Source organism: Alligator sinensis, unplaced genomic scaffold (assembly GCF_000455745.1).
Source record: "Alligator sinensis unplaced genomic scaffold, ASM45574v1 scaffold484_1, whole genome shotgun sequence".
Taxonomy (NCBI): domain Eukaryota; kingdom Metazoa; phylum Chordata; order Crocodylia; family Alligatoridae; genus Alligator; species Alligator sinensis.
In genome coordinates this window covers 604,128-623,928 of record NW_005842515.1, presented here as the reverse complement: position 1 = coordinate 623,928, position 19,801 = coordinate 604,128, and the positions used below count along the sequence as shown (strand labels likewise).

At 38.3% G+C, this 19,801-nt stretch overlaps 1 protein-coding gene across 1 annotated transcript in view; it reads left to right on the top strand.

The window, feature by feature from the left end:
• Window positions 1–14,704, top strand: part of EFNA5 (ephrin A5) — a 216,619-nt gene extending 201,915 nt beyond the window's left edge. The window contains exons 3-5 of the mRNA XM_014523635.2: window positions 5,054–5,119; window positions 5,545–5,625; window positions 10,402–14,704. Of these exons, the coding sequence (XP_014379121.1) occupies window positions 5,054–5,119; window positions 5,545–5,625; window positions 10,402–10,523 (269 nt within the window). The 3' untranslated portion in view covers window positions 10,524–14,704. The remainder of the gene's footprint in view (window positions 1–5,053; window positions 5,120–5,544; window positions 5,626–10,401) is intronic.
• The last annotated feature ends 5,097 nt before the right edge of the window (window positions 14,705–19,801 follow it).

The window sequence follows — 19,801 nt, the reverse complement described above, 5'->3', positions numbered from 1 at the left end:
TCTCTCCTCTCTGATTTTTTTTTTAATGAGAATTTTCTTTGTTGACATTTACAGAACATCTAGGCTTTTACCATTCTCTCCCCCTTCGTAGAAAAGAACAACTTCTGTTCCTGTTTCTTTCTGAGATCATTTTTGAACAGACCGTTTCCTGCACATTAAGGTTTCCTTTATTGTTCTTTTTAAATCCAGGAATTGTGTCTTTTGGAATTCATTTCTTTAGCAAAAGTAACCATCATAGACTACTTGCACTCAAACTGGTCTCTGATTTTCCCTAGTAAAAGCATGGAAAAGACATGAAAACCAGCCTCATTCTGTTTGGCCAGAAAAGAAACATTTTTAGTAACACAGTGAATTTCACTAGAATCGAAGAAACCATAAATTCTTACTTGGAATCTTATTCGGAAGATCTTTGACAGACCTCAGCCAAATTATTTCCTTTTATTAGTTTTTCTCTTTTTACAAAGGTCACAAGTTTTGTTCAATCAGTGGCTATTCATGAATATGCATTCAAATCTTTTTACTGTTTGTCAGTGTTGGCTGCCCTTTTTTTCCACTTTCTCCAAAAAAACTAAGTGGTCTGAGAAAAGATGCAAAGACTAGGCACTGTTCTTTCTGTAAGTTCCAACACATTCAGGTTGATGCAAGGAGGTTCTTTGATTCTTCTTGATCACTTCTGTCTGCAGCTTAGGGGTAGTGTAAACTCGTGGCTTACTGAGCCTTCCAAGATTCTGTCTTCATTGGGATCGTCAGTGAAACATTATTCCTTCTCTCAGAAAGAGCTTCCTTAGGTTTTAATGTCCGCACTATGCATCATGCACCTTATTCTCCTCTGCTGCAGTCTTTGACCATCTTTCTCTTAAATGTTTCGTTGCAGTTATGGTACGCACTGCCTACTTAAAAAACACCCTGAGGACTTAGGGTTTCACAATGTAAAGCTACAAGCACGCATGAAAGCTACCTTCAAAGAGCCGAATGCAAGTCTAGGCCACAACTCAACCAGCTAAATTGATTTTTAAGGCATTGTACCAGTGATTTTTGAGCCAGGGTGCCAGGACACCCTGAGGTGCCACAAGATCCTTTGAAGGGTGATGTGGGATGAGAGGAGATAAGTGAAGGTCCATATTCTTCCCTGCCTAATCATTCCCTTGCTCCCACTTTCTGGCCCCTTTGCAAAGAGGTAAGCCCTGTAATAAGTTAGTTTTTTAAATGGGGTGCCACTTAATTAAAAAAAACAATTATGGAAGGATGCCGAGTCTATAAAAAGGTTGAGAACTTGTACATCATATTAACGTCTGCATGATAAAACAGACTGAGTTTAAATCAGTATTAGCTAACATGCATTAGCTAAAGTCTATCTCAATCCTAAGCAGTATTCCCATTCAAAACAAAGTCAGTCATATATATATCTAGTGTTCACTGGTCAGAGAGGAAAGAACCAGAGGCAACTCAGCAACACCACAAAATCTCCCAAACCTCACGTGTTATTATCTCAACCCTGAGTTTTAATCTTTCATCAGAACGCAAGATGATCACAACCGTTTGGGTAGGATGAATGATAAAACCATTTCAAAGTGAGGAGGAAGACACAGGGCTTGAAGGATAGACTGGTATTGATAACCCTGCTGCAGTATGTATAAAGGGGGCAGATGCTAGGAGGCACCCTGAACATGCCCTGTGGATTTATACATCAGGACCTACAGTGAACACCAACAGATCAGTGTTGTTTTAAGATGAAAAGAGGGAAGGGAAGAAATAAAAATTGATTGCAGTAACCCAGCTCAGCAGGCAGTTCTTAATTTCTCAGAAAGGCCAGAGAGGTTACTATGTTTTCCTTCATCACCTTGTTCTTAGTGGTTCAGGCAGATATGAAAGCAAAACAGCGACTTGCTTGATTTTTTTTTTCTTTTCTTTTTGAAAGAGTAAAACTCTGTGGGGAGTGAGGAGTTTTCTTCATTTGTTTTACTGTAAGCATAAAAATAAATAATTTCCTGTGGGGGACAGAGGCTCTTCTCTCCTGCCTGCATCAAAGCATATATCTGTTTCTAAGATATGGAATTTAATGTTATATTGTAACAATTTCATTTTTATTATGGGGATGGCAATCAGTTCATGACATGGAAAGTTTTTTTCCTGAGCCCAAGTTAGCACTGCTGGGACATTTCCTTTTAGGAAAAGGAGGATTAAATACAGTTATGGTCTCTTAAAAAACCCAGCCTGCCAACTAATGATTCTTTTCACTCTTAGATATTACAGTTTTGGAAATAGTCAATTTCATGTGCATGTGCAAAGTGTCACTTTCTTATTTTTCCCAAATAAGAGTAATGAATTCATAACAAGAAATAGTGTCCTAATACGTAGTAATAAGTAATAAATAGTCTTATTTTATGAAAATGATCATGAGTTCCTAACCTGTAAATTCGGGCACTAAATCCTACCCTTGAACGTGTGTGCCTTGCTTATCGTTTCTAAAATCATTTTCTGTACAGGAGGTATGTGAGGAATCACAAGTGCATTATGGTCTCTGATTAAGCCAATAGTAGAAGTGTTTGTAGAACACTATCATTGCATATATTAGTAATGGAGTGATAGGTATAACATTCTTGTTTTTAAGTAATCCACAAATACCTGTTTAGTGCTTAGTTGTATGTATGCAGTTGAGGCCATCGAAAGGACACAGTTTCCTGGATATAACCACAGAGTGCAAATATTGTGCCCAAAATAACACACCAGTTACTGTAAATGTCAGTAGAGGGAGTTTTTCCGACTTTGATTTAGTGAGAGCCTACAGCAAAGCCAGCTGTTAGCACTTCTTAACTGCTTGTCATTGTGAATGGGTGAGGGAAGGGGGGAGAGGGAAGCATCATTTCTGTACACTTTTTGTCTTTTGATTAAAAGAGGGAAACAGTCTCTCATGTATTTCCCAACAGGTGCAGAATCAGAGCACCAGCTCTACTTGTCTCTTATTTTCTTTCTTCTGTTTTGTGCATTGAATTTGCTAGTTCTTATTATGGCAGGACTGGTGCTAGCTTAGGAAGCAGGGAAGACAGAAATGAAGAGAGAGTTTGTTACTTTTGAGAGCTTCAAGTATACTCTTACCTCACAGAGCAAAAGAGAAAGAGCATGTGAGTTCATGTCTGTGCATGTGAATCATTTTAGTTATCTGTCACAGAGGAGGACACAGTTAATAAAAACAGGTGAGACAGAGTGAGACACAAAAAACAAACTGACTCTTTTTCACCAAATTTATTTGTAAATCCAGACAGCTCCCAATAGTTGTTTTTTTTCTGGAACACAGAGACATGACACACAAACCAGCTTAAGTGATCAGAAACTGATTTAAACCTGTAACAGAACAGACATTCAGTGTGCATAAACCTGTTTAAAAATGGCTGAAACTGGATATTAGACTTAACTGATTTGGCTCAAACCACTTTATGCAATGTCTGTCCCAGACCCCTTCCTGTTTAATATAAACTAGAGACCTCCGGCATCCCGTCACGCTTGCAGAGCTCTAGCCTGCTCTGGACCCTGGTGCTGCAGAATGCAGCCTGCCGCAGCTCTGCCGGTCCTACAGCACAGCACAGCACCCCCACTGGGAAGGGGCTCGCACTCCCCAACAAGGGCCCTGCCCCCTCCAGCTGGAGTGGCAGGGTGGGGACATGGCCAAGCAGGGCCCCTAGGGGGCGGGGTGGGCAGGGAGCATGGCAGTGAGGGTGGGCAGTCCAGCTCGGTAGAGAGGAAACTAACTCTCTTCCCTGCCCCCCTCTGCCTCAGGGGCCATGGTGCCCCGTGCTGCAGCAACAAGGGACCACCCAGTAGACCCAGCTCTGGTCCCTGCTTGTGGCCTGAGCAACTGCAGACATGTGCCTGCATTGCCTCAGTCCAGAGCGAATGTTTGGCCTGTTACAAACCAGTTCAGCCTAGGCAGGTTAGACTAACCTGCAAAGATTGAATCAGTTCAAGCTCTGGCTTTTTGAATGTTGTCCCTAGCCAGAATCACTTGCTCTAAACCTAACTCTTTAAATGACTGTGGAGTCTGTGCGGTGAAATAATGCCTACAAACTACATTTTGACCCCTGACCTCTGATTTTTGTGGCTACAAAAAGTGCACATAAGGTTGTATGCACACAGGATGTCCTGCAGAAGTGGAGATTCATGTGCTCAGCTTATGTGCTTAAGTACAGGTGTACATGTCATTTTGAAATTGCAAATATTCAGGCCAGTGCCCATGTTGTTTTAAAATCAGCAGAAAATTTAACCTCAGGGAATCTACTTTCTCTGCTGATAGTGGGCTAATTGTCAGTAGTCGCATCCACTTTGAGAAAAAAATAGTCTCTTATAGGAAGGTAGCATTTACACCTGGATTTGTCCAGAGAAAGCAACTGGATCTAACCATTGTCCTCTACAAACGATTTTTTGCACACTATGAAGTCTGTTAGTTTAGCCTTAATAATTTAGTTGTGGACATTAACTTTCTAATGATGCACTCAATGATGAAGTAATGGGGGCTGTGTTAGTTAAGTTGTGGTGAACAGGGAGTGAGGTTATGAGTAAAATGTCTAAATGAAGTACCCGTGCACCACTGGCATACAAGTTTAGGAACTTAAGCTTGTGGTACCTTAGTAAAACTATATTTTTTTAAAAAATACCAGAATGAATTTGTATAACTTACAGTATTATTCTGATTTCCATTTTTATGGTACTTGATCTGAAATCTAGCACTTCAAGATTTTTCTTTTCCTTTAGTAAACTTAAAAGAATAATTTTACTTGGAGCTACATTTTTCAGGATAATCCCCCAGAATACAAAATGGTATTAAATTGAGCCCCTTCGGAAAAATATTGGGAAAGTGGAGAAAGAAACTTTGAAAATATCCTGTGTTTCAGTTCTCCCATCACCTGCCCTGTAAGGTTTTTGTACTGTTTTTGCTTAATCAGGGTATCTTGAATTTGGTCTGGAACATATTTTTTCCTTTTAGAAGGGAAGGCGTGAAAAGGAAGGCCTTTAACATATAAAATTATTTTTCTTTCATTCTCTCCTTTTTCTTTGTTAGCTTCTGCAATCCCAGATAACGGAAGGAGGTCATGCCTAAAGCTTAAAGTCTTTGTGCGACCAGCAAGTAAGTTCTTTATATCAAGCTTTTGAGGGTGGCTTTATGTGCATGCTTTATTGTGTGATCTGGTAAACAGCAATAAAACTTTTTTTTTTTTACTGTTAAATCTTGTGTATCTGTTCTGTACAGCAACATTTGTGTTTTGATTTTCATCATATTTTCTTATCATTCTCCATAAAGCTTTTTTGTTTAATTACATAGCAGTTGCTAACTTGTTGTTTCTTAAATTGTTGTACAAATGGAAGACTATCCTGGCATTTGGACAAGTGCCATAGACTTTAAAATATAAATATACATGGAGAGAGAGAGAGATAAATATATATAAAAAAAATAAATAGAGAAGAAAAACAGAGAGAGAGAAAAAAAGGAAAGTGGGGAGTTTAAGGGTGTCTCACTAACATATTTGGCTGTTATCTCTATTTTTGTTATAGACAGCTGTATGAAAACTATAGGTGTTCATGATCGTGTTTTCGATGTTAACGACAAAGTAGAAAATTCATTAGAACCAGCAGGTTAGTATGCTTAGAGAATCTCTTTTAACAAATGCGTCTTTCCCTTTGGTGCTTCAGTACTTCTTTGCCTCTGTTTCTCTCTGCATGCTTTGCATGGTATAATTGCTCTGCTTTGTCTCATTTCTACCAGTGCTAATATTGCTTATGGTATACCTCATTCCTCCAGTATCCTCGTCTAATGCATGGGAGATAAAATGGCTGCTCTTTTATGACATTTGGTTTAATTAAATGTAGAACCCCTTTTTAAAACCTCCAGTGGTGTGTTCAGAAGTTATTGCGTCTTCCCTTACACGACCCCAGCACGTTGGAGGAGGAGAGTAAACGTGCATTTTTGTTTCATGCGTTCGTATGAATATTAAAAAATAATAGGGTCATTGCTTATTTAATAGTAATGCATGGCTCAGGCACACAGCTGGTAAAAGTTAGTATCTTCCTTAAAAAAAAAAAAAATCATTTGTATACCTGGTTAGGCAAAGCACAATTATGATACATTTTCTCATCAAATTTTTACAGAGACTTATGTCCCCTTCTGGTCCATGTCACCTTCTGGTCCATTTAAAAGAGTAAACATTTCCTAAAATATCAAGTCTTCTCTTTGAATCAATGCTATCCTAAAGGAGTCATGCTTATTCTACCAAATTCTTCCTTCCTTCCCCAAGAACGCTGCCAACAGTTACTCCAAGTTAACAGTAACCATGTGTGTGTTGGGGGGGGCAGGGGGAGGGAAAGGGAGAGGAAGCTACATTTATATGCATGAGTTTGACTCGAATCGGCACAGATTTAAGACATGCTTAATTTTAAGCACAAGTTATCCCATTGACTTCAATAAGGGTGCTCATGAGATTAAAATTAAACATTTTTAAATCTGTGATTAATCAGGGCATATGTTTGTATCTATATCTTTCTATATCTAGATATAGATCTGTCTATCTATTTGTCTGTCTGTATAACTATGGATACAGATGCCATCCTGATAAGAAAAAATCCAGGTTCCACTGTGTAATTTATATGCAGAAATTCTGTGTACATCTACGTATACAGTAATGGTCATAGCAGACTCATGTCACAGCCCTGTCAGTTTCTAATGAATCTGCGAATTCTGCTAAATACTTGTCATCAATAGCCTCAGACAGGACACGAGAAGAAGAATAGGTATACGTGTTCTATACTGGGTTCTATAGATATAGATGTGCACACATGCGCATGTGCACACCCATTTCTTATCAGGATAGTTCATAACCCACTTCATTCTTAAGAGGTTGCTGAATTAAGGAGGAACTGTTCAGCTGTTTGCTGTGCTTTACTTCAGAGGTGCTCATCTGGAGCACATCAGCTACCCAGCACATCTAATTGGAGAACCAGTGCCCCCTGAAATAAAAGCCACAGCACGTAGCTAGAACAACTCAGCAGTCCCACACTGCTGTTTGGTATGTCTGTACATACACCAGGTTGTTTGCAATCCCTTGTCTTTTCAGGGGGCTAAAAATATTAAACCTATGAAGAATAAGGGTTCTGGTGTGGGTGGGTATACGTGTGTGTGTGTGTGTGTGTGTGTGTACACACATATTTATAAATATGCATAAGCGTTCAGAGTGTTGATACTTCATACACTGCTAGTTGAAATGAAATTTAACAAAAAATCTCTCTCTCTTTCTTGTACACGTGCGCATGCGCATGCACACACACACACTGTTTAATGTATACCAAAGGGAGCCTCTCTTATATGAATGTCAGTTTCTTAAGTTACTTAAAAGGGTTTTTCCTTTGGTATGAAGCAATGAATTAATTCTTTTAACTCTTTTTTTTATACTGAGATGTGTGCTGATACTCTTAACTATAATATATTATTAATCAGCAAAATAAATTTGACAGCTTTATCAGTCTGAAATGTGTATCTCTGGACATATACTATTTTCATTATTTTCACTCAAGGGGATAGTTGGGAATTTCTAAAATATTTTGATGTTCCCTAATAATAATTTAAATGCATTCTAAGTCCAAGTGAAGTATTTGTAATTTCAATAAATGTGTACTTCTATTATTACTGCATTCTTCTTCCAGAGAATACAATTAGGATAATAATTCCCTGACTACTTATAACTTGACTCTAAACATTCCATGTTTTCATTCATGGTATGAGATATGGCGAGCACTAATTAACGTTTCCCTTGTTAATCTTTTATAACAAAATACTTTTACTTTGAATCAAACCAATAACATAAATACTTTCAGTTAAAGATGGAGCTTGTTTTTAAAAGGGGCTACCCAGCTACCACTACCCTCCCACACTATAAGAGAAGTATGTCATTAGAAAGCAGCAGGCAAAATGGGGAAACGAAACCAACTGATACGCATCCCGCAGACTGAGATGAAGTCGAATGGTGCTAGAATGATGATGTGTAGGCTTAATAAAAAGTTTGTGTTTGGGAGTATATCAGCTACTAAAAAGTTCTCATCCCTAAGAGCACTGTATATTTATAAGATTATTTGAGTAAACATAAGTAGATAATTAACCATTCCCAGATCTAACAGTTTGCTAACGTGCTTCATTTTTATTAGGATGCAAGGCATTGGACAGTATCACAGAATAATGTTGCATGCAACTTTCTCTGTGTACTAATCTACCTATTGGAATGTATTCGTCTCTCGTGTGTGTTCTCATCCTGTCTGCCATCATTTTCTCTCAAAAGAGATGCAAGGTTTGGGACAGGTCAGAGGCACATCATCTCATCACCCGCTGTTATGTTCAATAATTACTCTCTTAAAAATGGAGTTCTGTGTGGTGATCTTCCAGTTTCAACCATTCCTTGTTCTGAGTCAGGAAAGGCCAGGAAACTGATCAGTACACATTACTTCTTAAATTCAAAATTTTGAATTTGTAGAGTTCAGAAGCCATATAAACTATCAAATTAAAAAAAAAAAAGGAAGCTTATGGTAAATTGTTCCCTCCTATGAATTTTCCTCTCTGCAAACTGAGGACAGGATTCACCCTGAGGATGTAACTTAATAATGAAATCCAGAAAATTCAAAATTCAGACTGACATAAAATGTAGTTTATTTCCATTGCCATGACAGTTTTTGGTAGGGAAGTTCTAGTTCTCTGTCCTCCTTTGCTTTTTTTATTAATATAAACTAAAATCTTCCCCAGGTCCCTGGCAAACATTTAGGATTGTTCAGGATTTTAACTGCACAATTCCAATTAAAATAATATTTGTAAAGTGCTTTGAGAGGCATGGATGAAAAGACTGTTGTATTAAACAAGTGCAGAGACCTTGGGATCACCTTGTCAAAAGGGGCAGATGTAGCTTTGAAAAAGAGCCCCTTAATGTTACATGAAAAAGAAGTTCTATTCTGAAAAGCAGCTTTTTTAAAATGACGTCATAGAGTCCCACCGTCCATTAGGTCTCAGTGATTTCCATGCCAGATACGTTCTGTTTAAATATAAAAAGGTTTTTGTTTTGTCTTTTCCCAATTGTTAGTGCTACACTTGCAGAAGCATCTGAAACTCAGACTGGCTTTTGTATAATCACCAGTAACAAATTCTGCCTTTGTATACACCAGTGCAGTCCTGTTATCCTTAGTGATGATTCACAGATCTTATTAGGCCAGAACTGTTGACAGTGAGGTTTGTAAAGGAAATTGTTGAGGGCTCAGTAATTAGAACTTTTTTTCAATTCCATTGATGTTGTTATCGATACACATTCCTAGACAACTTAATTTTATTAAGATATAAATTATTCAGTTTATTTACTTGAAACAAAGTTCACATCCAAAGCTAGCTGTTCTTAAAATAGCCAAATTTAGTTAATTTCAGAACTAGAGAAACTCTTGTATGGAAATGGTAACATGATCCACAAGCTAAAACAAAGGTAAATTTTAATGTGATGTTTAAAGTTTGTTTTAATGAATTATTTTGTTTGGTTTTAATTGGAAATTAATTTTGATGAAAAATAGCCAAACAGATTTTAGTACAACCTCGAAAATGTAAAACCTTAACATTAGAGGAAAATATTCTACCATTAATATGTATTTTTTTCCTGGTGAAATTGGTTCTTTTCCATTATTTTAAATTTTAGCAGCATATATGAATATTAACTTTTTTATATACAGTGACAGTAAGTAATGATTTATTAAACTTTTCAAATGTTGCCTATGTTCTCTTTTGAATTAATAATTGTAAATTATTAGCATTTGTTGTTGTTTGCTTTCATACTTCTGAAAAATAATTATAAAGTCTGTTGTCACAATCCCTGCATACCTTATGCTGCAGTGGAAGTTTTACACATGGAATGGGCTCTATAACTTGGTTCAAAGACCAACATTTCAAACTTAGGAGCCTAAATCGGTATTCACAGAGCTAAGTAAGGGCCTTGATATTCATATGCTGTTCATATGCTGAACACCTGCAATTCCTTTTGAAAAACAAGGGCTTTTTATTTAGCTGCCTAAATATTAACCTAGCTCTTAGTTTTAGGCAACCAAGTTTGAGTTTTATTGTTTTTGAGGGGAAACCTTACACTCTTTAGTCTGTCAATGCCTTAATACTCCCACTATCTTCTATGGGAGCTTCTCCAGAAAAAAAGAATGTGTAAGGAATGGAGGATTTAGGTCCAAGTCGTTATATGAGATGATATATGGCCATGAAAGTAAATGACAGCACGAGATCCGTTGTCTTGCTTCACAGAGGATACTGAAATCTACTTGCAGTAGTCTGCTGAAAGGGAGTTTATTAAAGATGCAAAACCTCACTGGAATGTATGCTTTCTGTTTGAACAGATGATACCGTACATGAGTCAGCCGAGCCATCTCGTAGTGATAACGCAGCACAGACACCAAGGATATCCAGCCTGCTTTTGGCAACCCTACTATTCCTCTTGGCGATGCTTTTGATATTATAGCACAGTATATTCCAGTAACCTGTCACAGAAAACATCAGGGTCTTGGAACATCAAAGATCCACCTAACTGCTTATCCCAAGAAAGGGACTTTATATTGGTTTTGCAGATGTCAATTTTTTTTGGTTTGGTTTGGTTTTTTTCTTTTCAGCCTGAACTATGAGCAAGAATTTGAGGGGAATAATTAATTTCAACACCCAACCCTCCCCTGTGACTTTCCTCAACCCCTCCAAAAAATGAAAGGACTCCAAATGAAAATGCCAAATTATAATAGTGACACTAGTGATTCTTATTTTCCTCTGCATTCTCCTATAAGAAGTCACCACCGTTAGCTCACTGTGTTATCTGTATGTGGACAAGGAAGAATAGTGGCAGATGCAGTCAGTGAAGGATAAGGAAATTGAGTGGAAGCCCGGGAGGGTTTTAATCTCCGATACAATATTTATGCCTTCTCATTCAGTTCTGTAAGATGATCATGCAAGGCATCATGTCATCATGTCAGGACTGGAGGGGAGATATTAAGAACAGATACAATATAACACCATTTCCTCCAGGAGTTTCAAACTGAAAAGGAAAAGACACTGTTTCTTATAGGACTGGCTTGAATCATCCTTGGTAGAAAAGCTTGTTCTCCCACAATAGAAGCTCTGTTTTTTGCAGGGGGAGGGGGGATGAATATTTAGGAATGTTAGCACACAGCAAGCAAGGTCAGATTTAGGAAACTTCACTGAGGGTGATAGTGCCTCGGTTACTTCTGTTTCAGTGGATAGTGCACACCAGATTATTTTCTTTCAAAGCAGATCACCATGGTGCTACAATTTTTTTTCTTGAAATGCAAAGAGGCATTTTTTGTGAATAAAGTGACCTTCCCCGGGGCTGACTTAGTAGCTGATAGCCTTGGATGCTGCTCTGGGTGACAATACGTACTAAAGAGAGGACATCAGTGGCCAGAGGAAACATGTTTGGGACACTGGCTCTCCAGTGTACTCTTGATTTGTCTCCCCTGCAAGTTCAACAACCCTGAGAATAAAACACAAGTAGAAGAAGCCAGGACAGTCAATCGGCATTGCTTGGTGGGGGGAAGAAAGGAAGTGTGTGGAATACAAATTCAAGAGTTGATTTTTTTCCCCCTTTCCAACACAGTTTGAAGAGTAGAGGAAACGTGTTTATCAGCAGGAGATAAACTAGATGGGCTCCCAAAGACTTAACAAAATATTTTTTTAAAAATCCACTAGAATAGAAAATACATTATTTAGATATACTTTATGCTGAGAGTGAGTATATATGCTTGTCCTATTTAAACATGTGAGAGAAGTGGTAACCTTTGATGCAATTAGGAATATGGGGAGTGTCTTGTTGATGGAATGTTTAAAGAACCTGAGCATGGCCAAGATAGGACTTGAAAAAGTCATGTGCCAGGAAATGCAAGCCTTGGGGTTTCTATTGGCTAGACTGCCGTGGACTTCGAACTCTGGAACGTAGTCAGGGAAATGTCACCAACACTGAAACAAAACCTTTCAAGCAGGAAAAAAAAAAAGAGATTATTATGTTAAATGTGAAAAAAACGAGCACTTTCCAACAACACAAAGGTTTTTCTGTGTTTGTTTCAAAGATAAAGTATAGTTTAAAAACGAACTGGTATAATTAATGGACAGCATTTTGTGAATATAATTAAGAAAAAGAAAGAAAAGAAAAGCTGGTTCCTTGAGGTTTCTGGGGGAAAATGAGTTTAAGGTACACAGGGAAGTTTTACCCTTGTTAAGCTAAAATCTGGGCTTGCCTGATACCATGGAGTATGGATATTAAATGCAGGCTCTGCTTTTAAGATGAGACTGAGGAAATTTCTACTAATATCAAGCACATACAACCAAGAGCCAAAGTCTAGGCAGTGAGGAAAATCAACCATGTTTGTTACAATATATGATCAAGACATTGTTTGATATAGTCAATAAATTTCTTTATCACATATATTTGGGGCAAGCGCTAGTACTTTCTTCAGCGAAATATTACAGAGCTTTGGGGAAGGTGGCCTGGAGGCTTAAAGCACCCCTTATTAAATGGATTTTTAGGCAGAGTAAAGATAATATTGCATGCTAGATTACCACCCTACAGCTCACAATCATAGTTATATTAATAATGCTAATTTTATTTTAGAAATGGTAGCTTTGGTGGTTTTCCATCAGTTCTCTATAAACGGTAATGAACTCACAGCTGCATATCTATCAACCTCAAACTTTTATTCACTAATCTTTTATTCACTTATTCAACTCTTTGCTTTATTGCATTGCCTCCGCTAACTAAATGAATCACAGCAAAACTACTACAGCTAATAGATTGCTACACTGCATAGAATAATATAACTGTGCGTAGCAAGCTTACCAAACATCAGCTTGAATACTTGATGGCATCCGGCAATCCCAGTCATAGCAAGTTAAGCAAGTGCTATAAATCATTGAATCTCTGTTTGGTGTTGAGTTACAAAACTCTGGAAGCTTTGGAGGATGTTGGTGCAAGTTTTATGCAGATTTCCTCCCCACAAACACATCCCCGCAGATGTCTGAGGGAATAATTCTGTTACAGCAGTCCCTCAGTCCAGATAGTTCACCCCTATGAGCTGCACTCCTGGTTGCCAAGGGCTTTGCAACATGAAGCAGGGAAATATGGATCAGTCTGTTTAGTGGATACTGTGTATCCTTTAATAGACAAGGTAACAGTTCGTGTTAGTTTAGAATATTGTTTTGTACTGTACTTTCTTGGATGGCGAAGGAAAGACAAGTAAAACATAAAAAAGCTATGTTCTTTAAATTCTGTATTATTAGCAACCTCTGTTGTATATAGTGTTTGATAATAAAGTATTAATTTGATTCTTATGTCTTTTGTAAGTGAGAACAATAGACTTTCAGGATATTAAAACCATGTGTTGATTATAAGACAGAGCTTTGAAGCATCAAGTGTGATCATGGCTGAGAACTGAGTTACAAGTGGCCATGACACTGCAGCATACAGGACTCATCTGTGAAAATTGTTCATCTGATCCCAAGACTTCACCATGTCAGGACCTTGAACAACATGACTTTTGATGATCAATGTTTTGTCCTCAGTGTTTAAAGGTCTGATGTTGGAGCTCTGTGGGTTTTTTATGTTTGTTATGGGGGTTTTGTTTGTTTGTTTGTTTGTGTTTGTTTTTTTAAGCAAGTTGGTTTCTAAAAGGCTGTGGGGATTTAACAACTCTCTCATTTCGTTTTCTTTTCTTTTTTTTTTTTTTTTTTTTTTTTTTTTTTTTTTTTTTACCTTTTTTGTTTTCTGTTTTCCTTCTGGTTGGTTTTTTTTCCTGGATAGTTTTTTTTTTTCAGAATTGATTTTTGCCAGTATCATGTGTGACATGCACATGGACTTAATTCCAAAACATCAAGAAACAACTCTGGGAGTGTTCAAATGTGGATTATTTCCTTTCCTATGGAATTGTGAAAGGAAAGACATTGTATTTGTACCTGTTGATTTTTTTTTTTCTTAGAAACTGAACTTTACCTATTGCCTGATGAGAGCAATGGTTCTGTCAGTTCCAGAAATGTAGAAAAGAATGTAACTCCTCCCCTCCATTCATTATGCTTAGATTTTGTACTGACCAGTTTTATTTACAACTCCCCACCCTTCTCCCTCCCCCCACCCCCCTGCTCTCCCCCTCTTTTTTTTTTTATAATTTGGAGCAGTGAATGGGCAGATCTGTTTCTGGTTTGGCATCACTGAGTTTTTCCCATGCATTCGCCCCCAAGCTTCTCGGATGTGAGACAAATCTCCCTACAATAGGCTTGCTGCCATTGTCTGTACAGTTTAATAGATGCTGGCATGTTGGAGGTTACCCATGAGTCTGCGAAATCCGCTTTCCATGCTTACTCTTGACACCCCATTGAAGCCACTCATTGTGTGTGCATCTGGGTATGAAAGTCCGGCTCAGTGTGGTCCTGTGCGTGTACTGCCCTGCTTTGCAGTTTCTTTGCACTTATTCATTGAGTGCTGGTTTTGAAATGCTGACATTATATGAACCTAAAAAAAATGTAAAAAACAAAAAACAAAAAAGCAGAACTACAACAACAACAAAAAACAACCCATAAGATCTGTATTTGTATATACACGTGTCCGTACAATTATACTTAAATAAAAATTAAAGATTTTCATCATTTTAATTGATTCTCTTAGGCTATATTTTTGTTCACTGAATGATGCCTTTATTTCAGGGGCTATTTGATTTTATAGTATGTATTGGTGGGCCATGTGGAGAACAATTGGGAAAGGTTCTGGAATGTGAGGAATCTAGTGGGTGCAACAACCAACTACCTGGAGCTATAATTATCAACATTTTGGCTGATCTAAAAGCTGGCTACTGTGAGATTCTTTACCCTTAATGTGTTTGCCTTCCCCAGTACTTGACAGAATAAGGAACCGGGTCCTCCAAGTGCTGGAATATCATCTGTTGTATCCCTTCTATTGTTGCTTATACTCCACTTTGGCCTTTGTAACAGCCTTTCCTTACTCCCCATGTTGAGATATTCAAATGTTCTGAGGCAACTGTTCTGATTATAGACTATTAGAGCCAGTCCTAGGGACATGCAAACAGGGCAGTTGCACATGGTGCCCCTTTACCCAGGATGCCCCTCTGACTGACAGATGGGGTTAGTCGTGGCTTTAAAATTTTATTTTTTCTTAAAAAAAGGAAAATAAAGGGTGAGAGCGGTGGGAGTCTCATGGAGGGGAAAAGTTTGAGTAGTGGTGCCTCCTAATGGAAGATGGAGGAACTGAAGCGACCAGCCCCTTCATTCTTCCTCTTTCCCCCTCAAGCTATTTTTGATGTGCCTTTAAAAATGCATTAGACTGGATTGGCCAAGATGTGCACTCTGCTCCAAAACTTCTTGATGGTACTTGTTGTCTAATCATGTGAAAGATACAGTAGCTTAACCTGAGAAATTAGGTCATTAAAGGTGGAGGACATGCACTGAACCTCTAATATACACACTATGTATTCAAGACAGCTTTAATTACACCATGGTAGTATTAAATTCACTGCAAGCTTTTTATTACATTTAATTAGTTGACAGGGCAGCAGCTACAAATTATAACTTACTGTAACCTCTTTAACAAATGAGGAGTGGCAGCTTGGTGGGAAGAGGAGCCGTGTATGTGAGTGCACAGAACAAAGAACTAGTACTCTGGACTTTTGCCTCTGGAACTGTGATTTTAAAACCAGGGCAGGATTATAAGTGACACGTGTTCAGTATGTCCTAACATACTAGCAACGTCCAAAAAATATCCTGCAGTTTGACACACTTAATAGTCTGTCCTCAGAAGACTCTGCTTTAGCTAAGAATGTCATTTGATTTTGTTTCCCTGCATTACTCTATATGCTGTACCACTGAGCTTTTCACCAAAAATAATTTTATTTACAAAAAATTAGGGCATTTTTAGAACTATTCATATTAAAATAATCTAGCATGGTGATGGTATATTTTTATGTACACAGTACAAAATTAAGGGCCTGCATCCTTGGCAGATTACACTTAAGTGATTTGTTCAGTTTTGTTCACGGATGTAAATTACATGGAATGTGCAAGAGAGAGAGGAGCAGCTTTCCTAGAGTAGCTGCACATTGTGGGCATTATTACAGCACAGATAATAAGCAGTTTGCCTTGTTCAAACAGATACCCCCGGGGTTAACTGAAGACACACAACCCCTCCAGGTGTAAATGACACTTGACACCTCCAGTTGTAAACTTACCCAAGTGTCAATTACCTGTTTTTTTTTCCCAGGGCTAGCTTTAAACCAAATCTGATTGAGTTAAACTGGTGCAGGTTCATACTTCATGTACCTGCCCTTTTCTTTTTCTATGCTGGTGTCAGGATTAATTATGCAGGTGTAAATGTGTGTCCAGGACCAAAGGGTGGCTTGATTTAATTTAGAGACTGCCTATCCTATTTGATTGCCCTCTTTCTGCAGAATTTGACAACATAGGAATCTAAGCTATCCATTGTTTTTAGGCCCCATTTTCATTAGATTTTGACTTTGTTCGGAAACTGGGTTTAAACACAGTACTGATTAGGGTATGAATTATAATAGCATGCCAAAGCACCCAATCAAAAAAAAAAAAGAAGAAAGAAACAGTGTGCTAGGTTTGCCAGCATCGATGTAGGGAGGAGGAAGCTGTAGCAATATTGTGATTAAGATACTATTCGATATCAACTAGGGACCAGTAAAAACAATACAGACTGTAAGATTGTTACCAACATGTTACTTAAATCCAGTTCAAAGAGTTCAAACCCTGTTTAGAAAAAGAACCAAAGCACCAGTGGAAATGCATAAGGCCCAAAGAGATTCTTTTCCCTCCAAGTAAAATTGCTGTCTTGGTCCTAGTTGATTCAGAATTCAGTGTAAGGTGCTTTTTACTGTTGTCAAAGCACTTTGTAACATCCAAATTTGCCTGTGATGATTGTTCAAGCAAGTGCTGATGTCACTTGGTTATACAAGGAGTTTTGTTAGTCCTGTCCAGAAAATTTAGGTGCAACACAAAGTGGGGAGGGAAGGGGGATGATAAAAAACCTAGATATAGAGAATGGGGAAACAAAGTGAACAATTTTCCTGGCTTACTAAATTTTGTGTGCTAAAAAGGTAAGGTAATGCTCAGTTTTCTACCTACTTCATCTCACAATGTATGGAAATGAAAAAGTTCTCCTCATCCTGTTTGTGTGGATATGAATGCATGTACATGAATTCACTGGAGTGTGTACACACACACACACACACACACACACACACTCAAGTGCATTCTTCCTACATGCAGCTGGCTTTTCGTTTTCCTGTTCAAGGCTTGCTCTGTCAGCTCTAAGTGCTGCCTTGTGGAATGCACGTGCACACTTAGTAATTTGTATTTTCCTTTACTCTGTCTGATTTTACCATTGAAACACATTTCCTTCACCCCACAGATAGAAGTACTGTGGGCAAAACTTAAGTTTTTGTCTGTACTGTATTTGCAAAAGGAAAGGTCAAACAAATCAATAGGATACCGTAGATATAAGCATTCCTCTGTTACTCCCACTGCTGAGAGCCCGTAGCAGCTTTTGTTCTCATGCACTGTAACTTGCAGTACCTTAACTAAAGGTTTAACAGGAGGGAGCAGCTAATGACCTGCCTCCCAGTCCAAACACTTAAAGAAGGGCTTCTTTATCTCTTTGCTTTCACTTTCCCCGGGCAAAGAAAAAGCTCGGTAGAAAATGACCGAAAATCAAATGCAACACAAATTCATTCTTACAGTAGGTGTTGTCCTAACTAGCAACCCAGAGGGGAGATTGTGGGGCTATTCTTTTGAGTGTTTGGTGATTGGGGAATAAATATAGTAGTGTGTACGGCACAGCACGAGCTCCAGTCCTGAGGAGGCAGTCCTTGCCTGAGGATGAAGCCCTTGGCTTGGCATGAGTGCCTTAGGAAAATGTAGCTTGCTGTGCATTAGCAAGCATGACATATCTCCTAATCCTTCCACTTGCTGTAATGAAGGTGAGTGGGGAGACTATTCTCATTCAGTCGTGAATGTAATTAATAGAAGCAAGGAATTACAGAGCAGATTCCAAGCAAAGCAAGTGCCAGCTGATAGGAATAGTTGCTTTGTCTGCCCCTACAAAATGCGTCTCTTAATTGTTAATAAAAAGTATAAATATTTAAATAATAAACCTGCCAGACCTTGGGCTGGGATGTCCTAAAGTGCTTATCATTGGCCTAACTCTAATCCCATTCACATAATGGATATTTTCCCATTCATGTCATGAGGTGCTAAATTAGATCAATGTTGAGTTTTTACTATCAAAGCACTTAAAAACCCAAGGTTTGCTATTGGTGCTAAGCATTGATTAAAGAGCACAAAATATGTTAGATATTTTAGAAAGCAAATAGGATCTACACCTCCCAGAGTTAACAGCAAGGTGTAGGACACAATGCCATGAACAAAAGTTACAGACACTAGAGGAAGGGCAACCTGTATCACTTGCCACAAGTGGCATGGGCAGCCAGAGAAGGGATAGGCAACACAGTGGGCAGATAAGACAGGGAACAGAAAACAAAGCAATTAATCAAATGAAGATTACTGGACAGGGAGAAGAAAGCAAAGCAGCTGATCTAGCAGGGGAAGAGGATGGGAATGGCACTCAGGGAGGGTGTGGGGCTGGTAACATGTCTGCCAAAAATTTGGACCCCACTGCACTAAAGGGAGCAGAGAAAGACTAAAGGTAATATTAGCACCCTGTTATCAGCTTTGAGGTATTTCAGTATATTCCCACCTTCCTTTAAATTAAATGAATTATTGCCTGTGTGTGCATTGAGGAAACAAGCCGGGGCTGGGATTTAGAGGAGACAAGGGTACATTACAAAAACAGGAGAGAGAGAGAGAGAGAGTGTGTGTGTACCATTATCATATACATTAAGAAAAGCAAGGCACTATGGAAAATTAGGAATCATTTAGCTGTGTTCATCTCACCTCCTGCCAGTTGCTACACACCTCCCTTTAACACTGGAGTTGAAGTCATTGTATCCTGCAAGATCTAGTTTTCCTAAAGGACAGTATAAATTCCCCCAGGCTGCTGAGTACTTGATGCTGCAAACATTTTAATGGGGGGTTTCAGTCTCTTTTTCACTCTCAAAAAGAGTCCAGTGCTGAGGCGGGAGTGCAGAGCACAGATAAAATAATGTAAAAGAGACGGGCCATGGCTACAATTCATTCTAAGAACACTACAAAGAGCGAGACGGTTGCCATGCTGTAAAAAAAGGATTTTACTGATCTTGAATTGTGTGTGATGTCAGTAATTATATAACACCTGAGAAGGAAAACCCTATAAACAAATGCAGTGATATCTATTTGGCTGTATAGCGCTGAAGTTAAGTCTATTAGTTTTGTAGCTTTCTGATCCTCATGTTCAATATACAGTACAGTGTTTTGTGTTATTGCTCCTCTGACACGTATGCACAAAAAATGAGAGCGTGAATGAGTGTGAGAGTCTTCATCACCAGTGAATGTTGCCTCCGCCTTTTTTTTTTTTTAATTATTTGTTCTGCATTTCTTTTCAGGTAAAAAGAAAAACCTGAACACATTTCCTGTGCTCTGGTCTCATTAGCCAGATTTCTGCAAAACTCTTGCACTCTAGAGAAGTTTTGCCAAGTGGATAAATGAAATGCACACAGTTGCAAAGTGTTATGAATATTTATGATGGTTTAATGATGGGATTTTTTGCATCCATGAATAATAAAG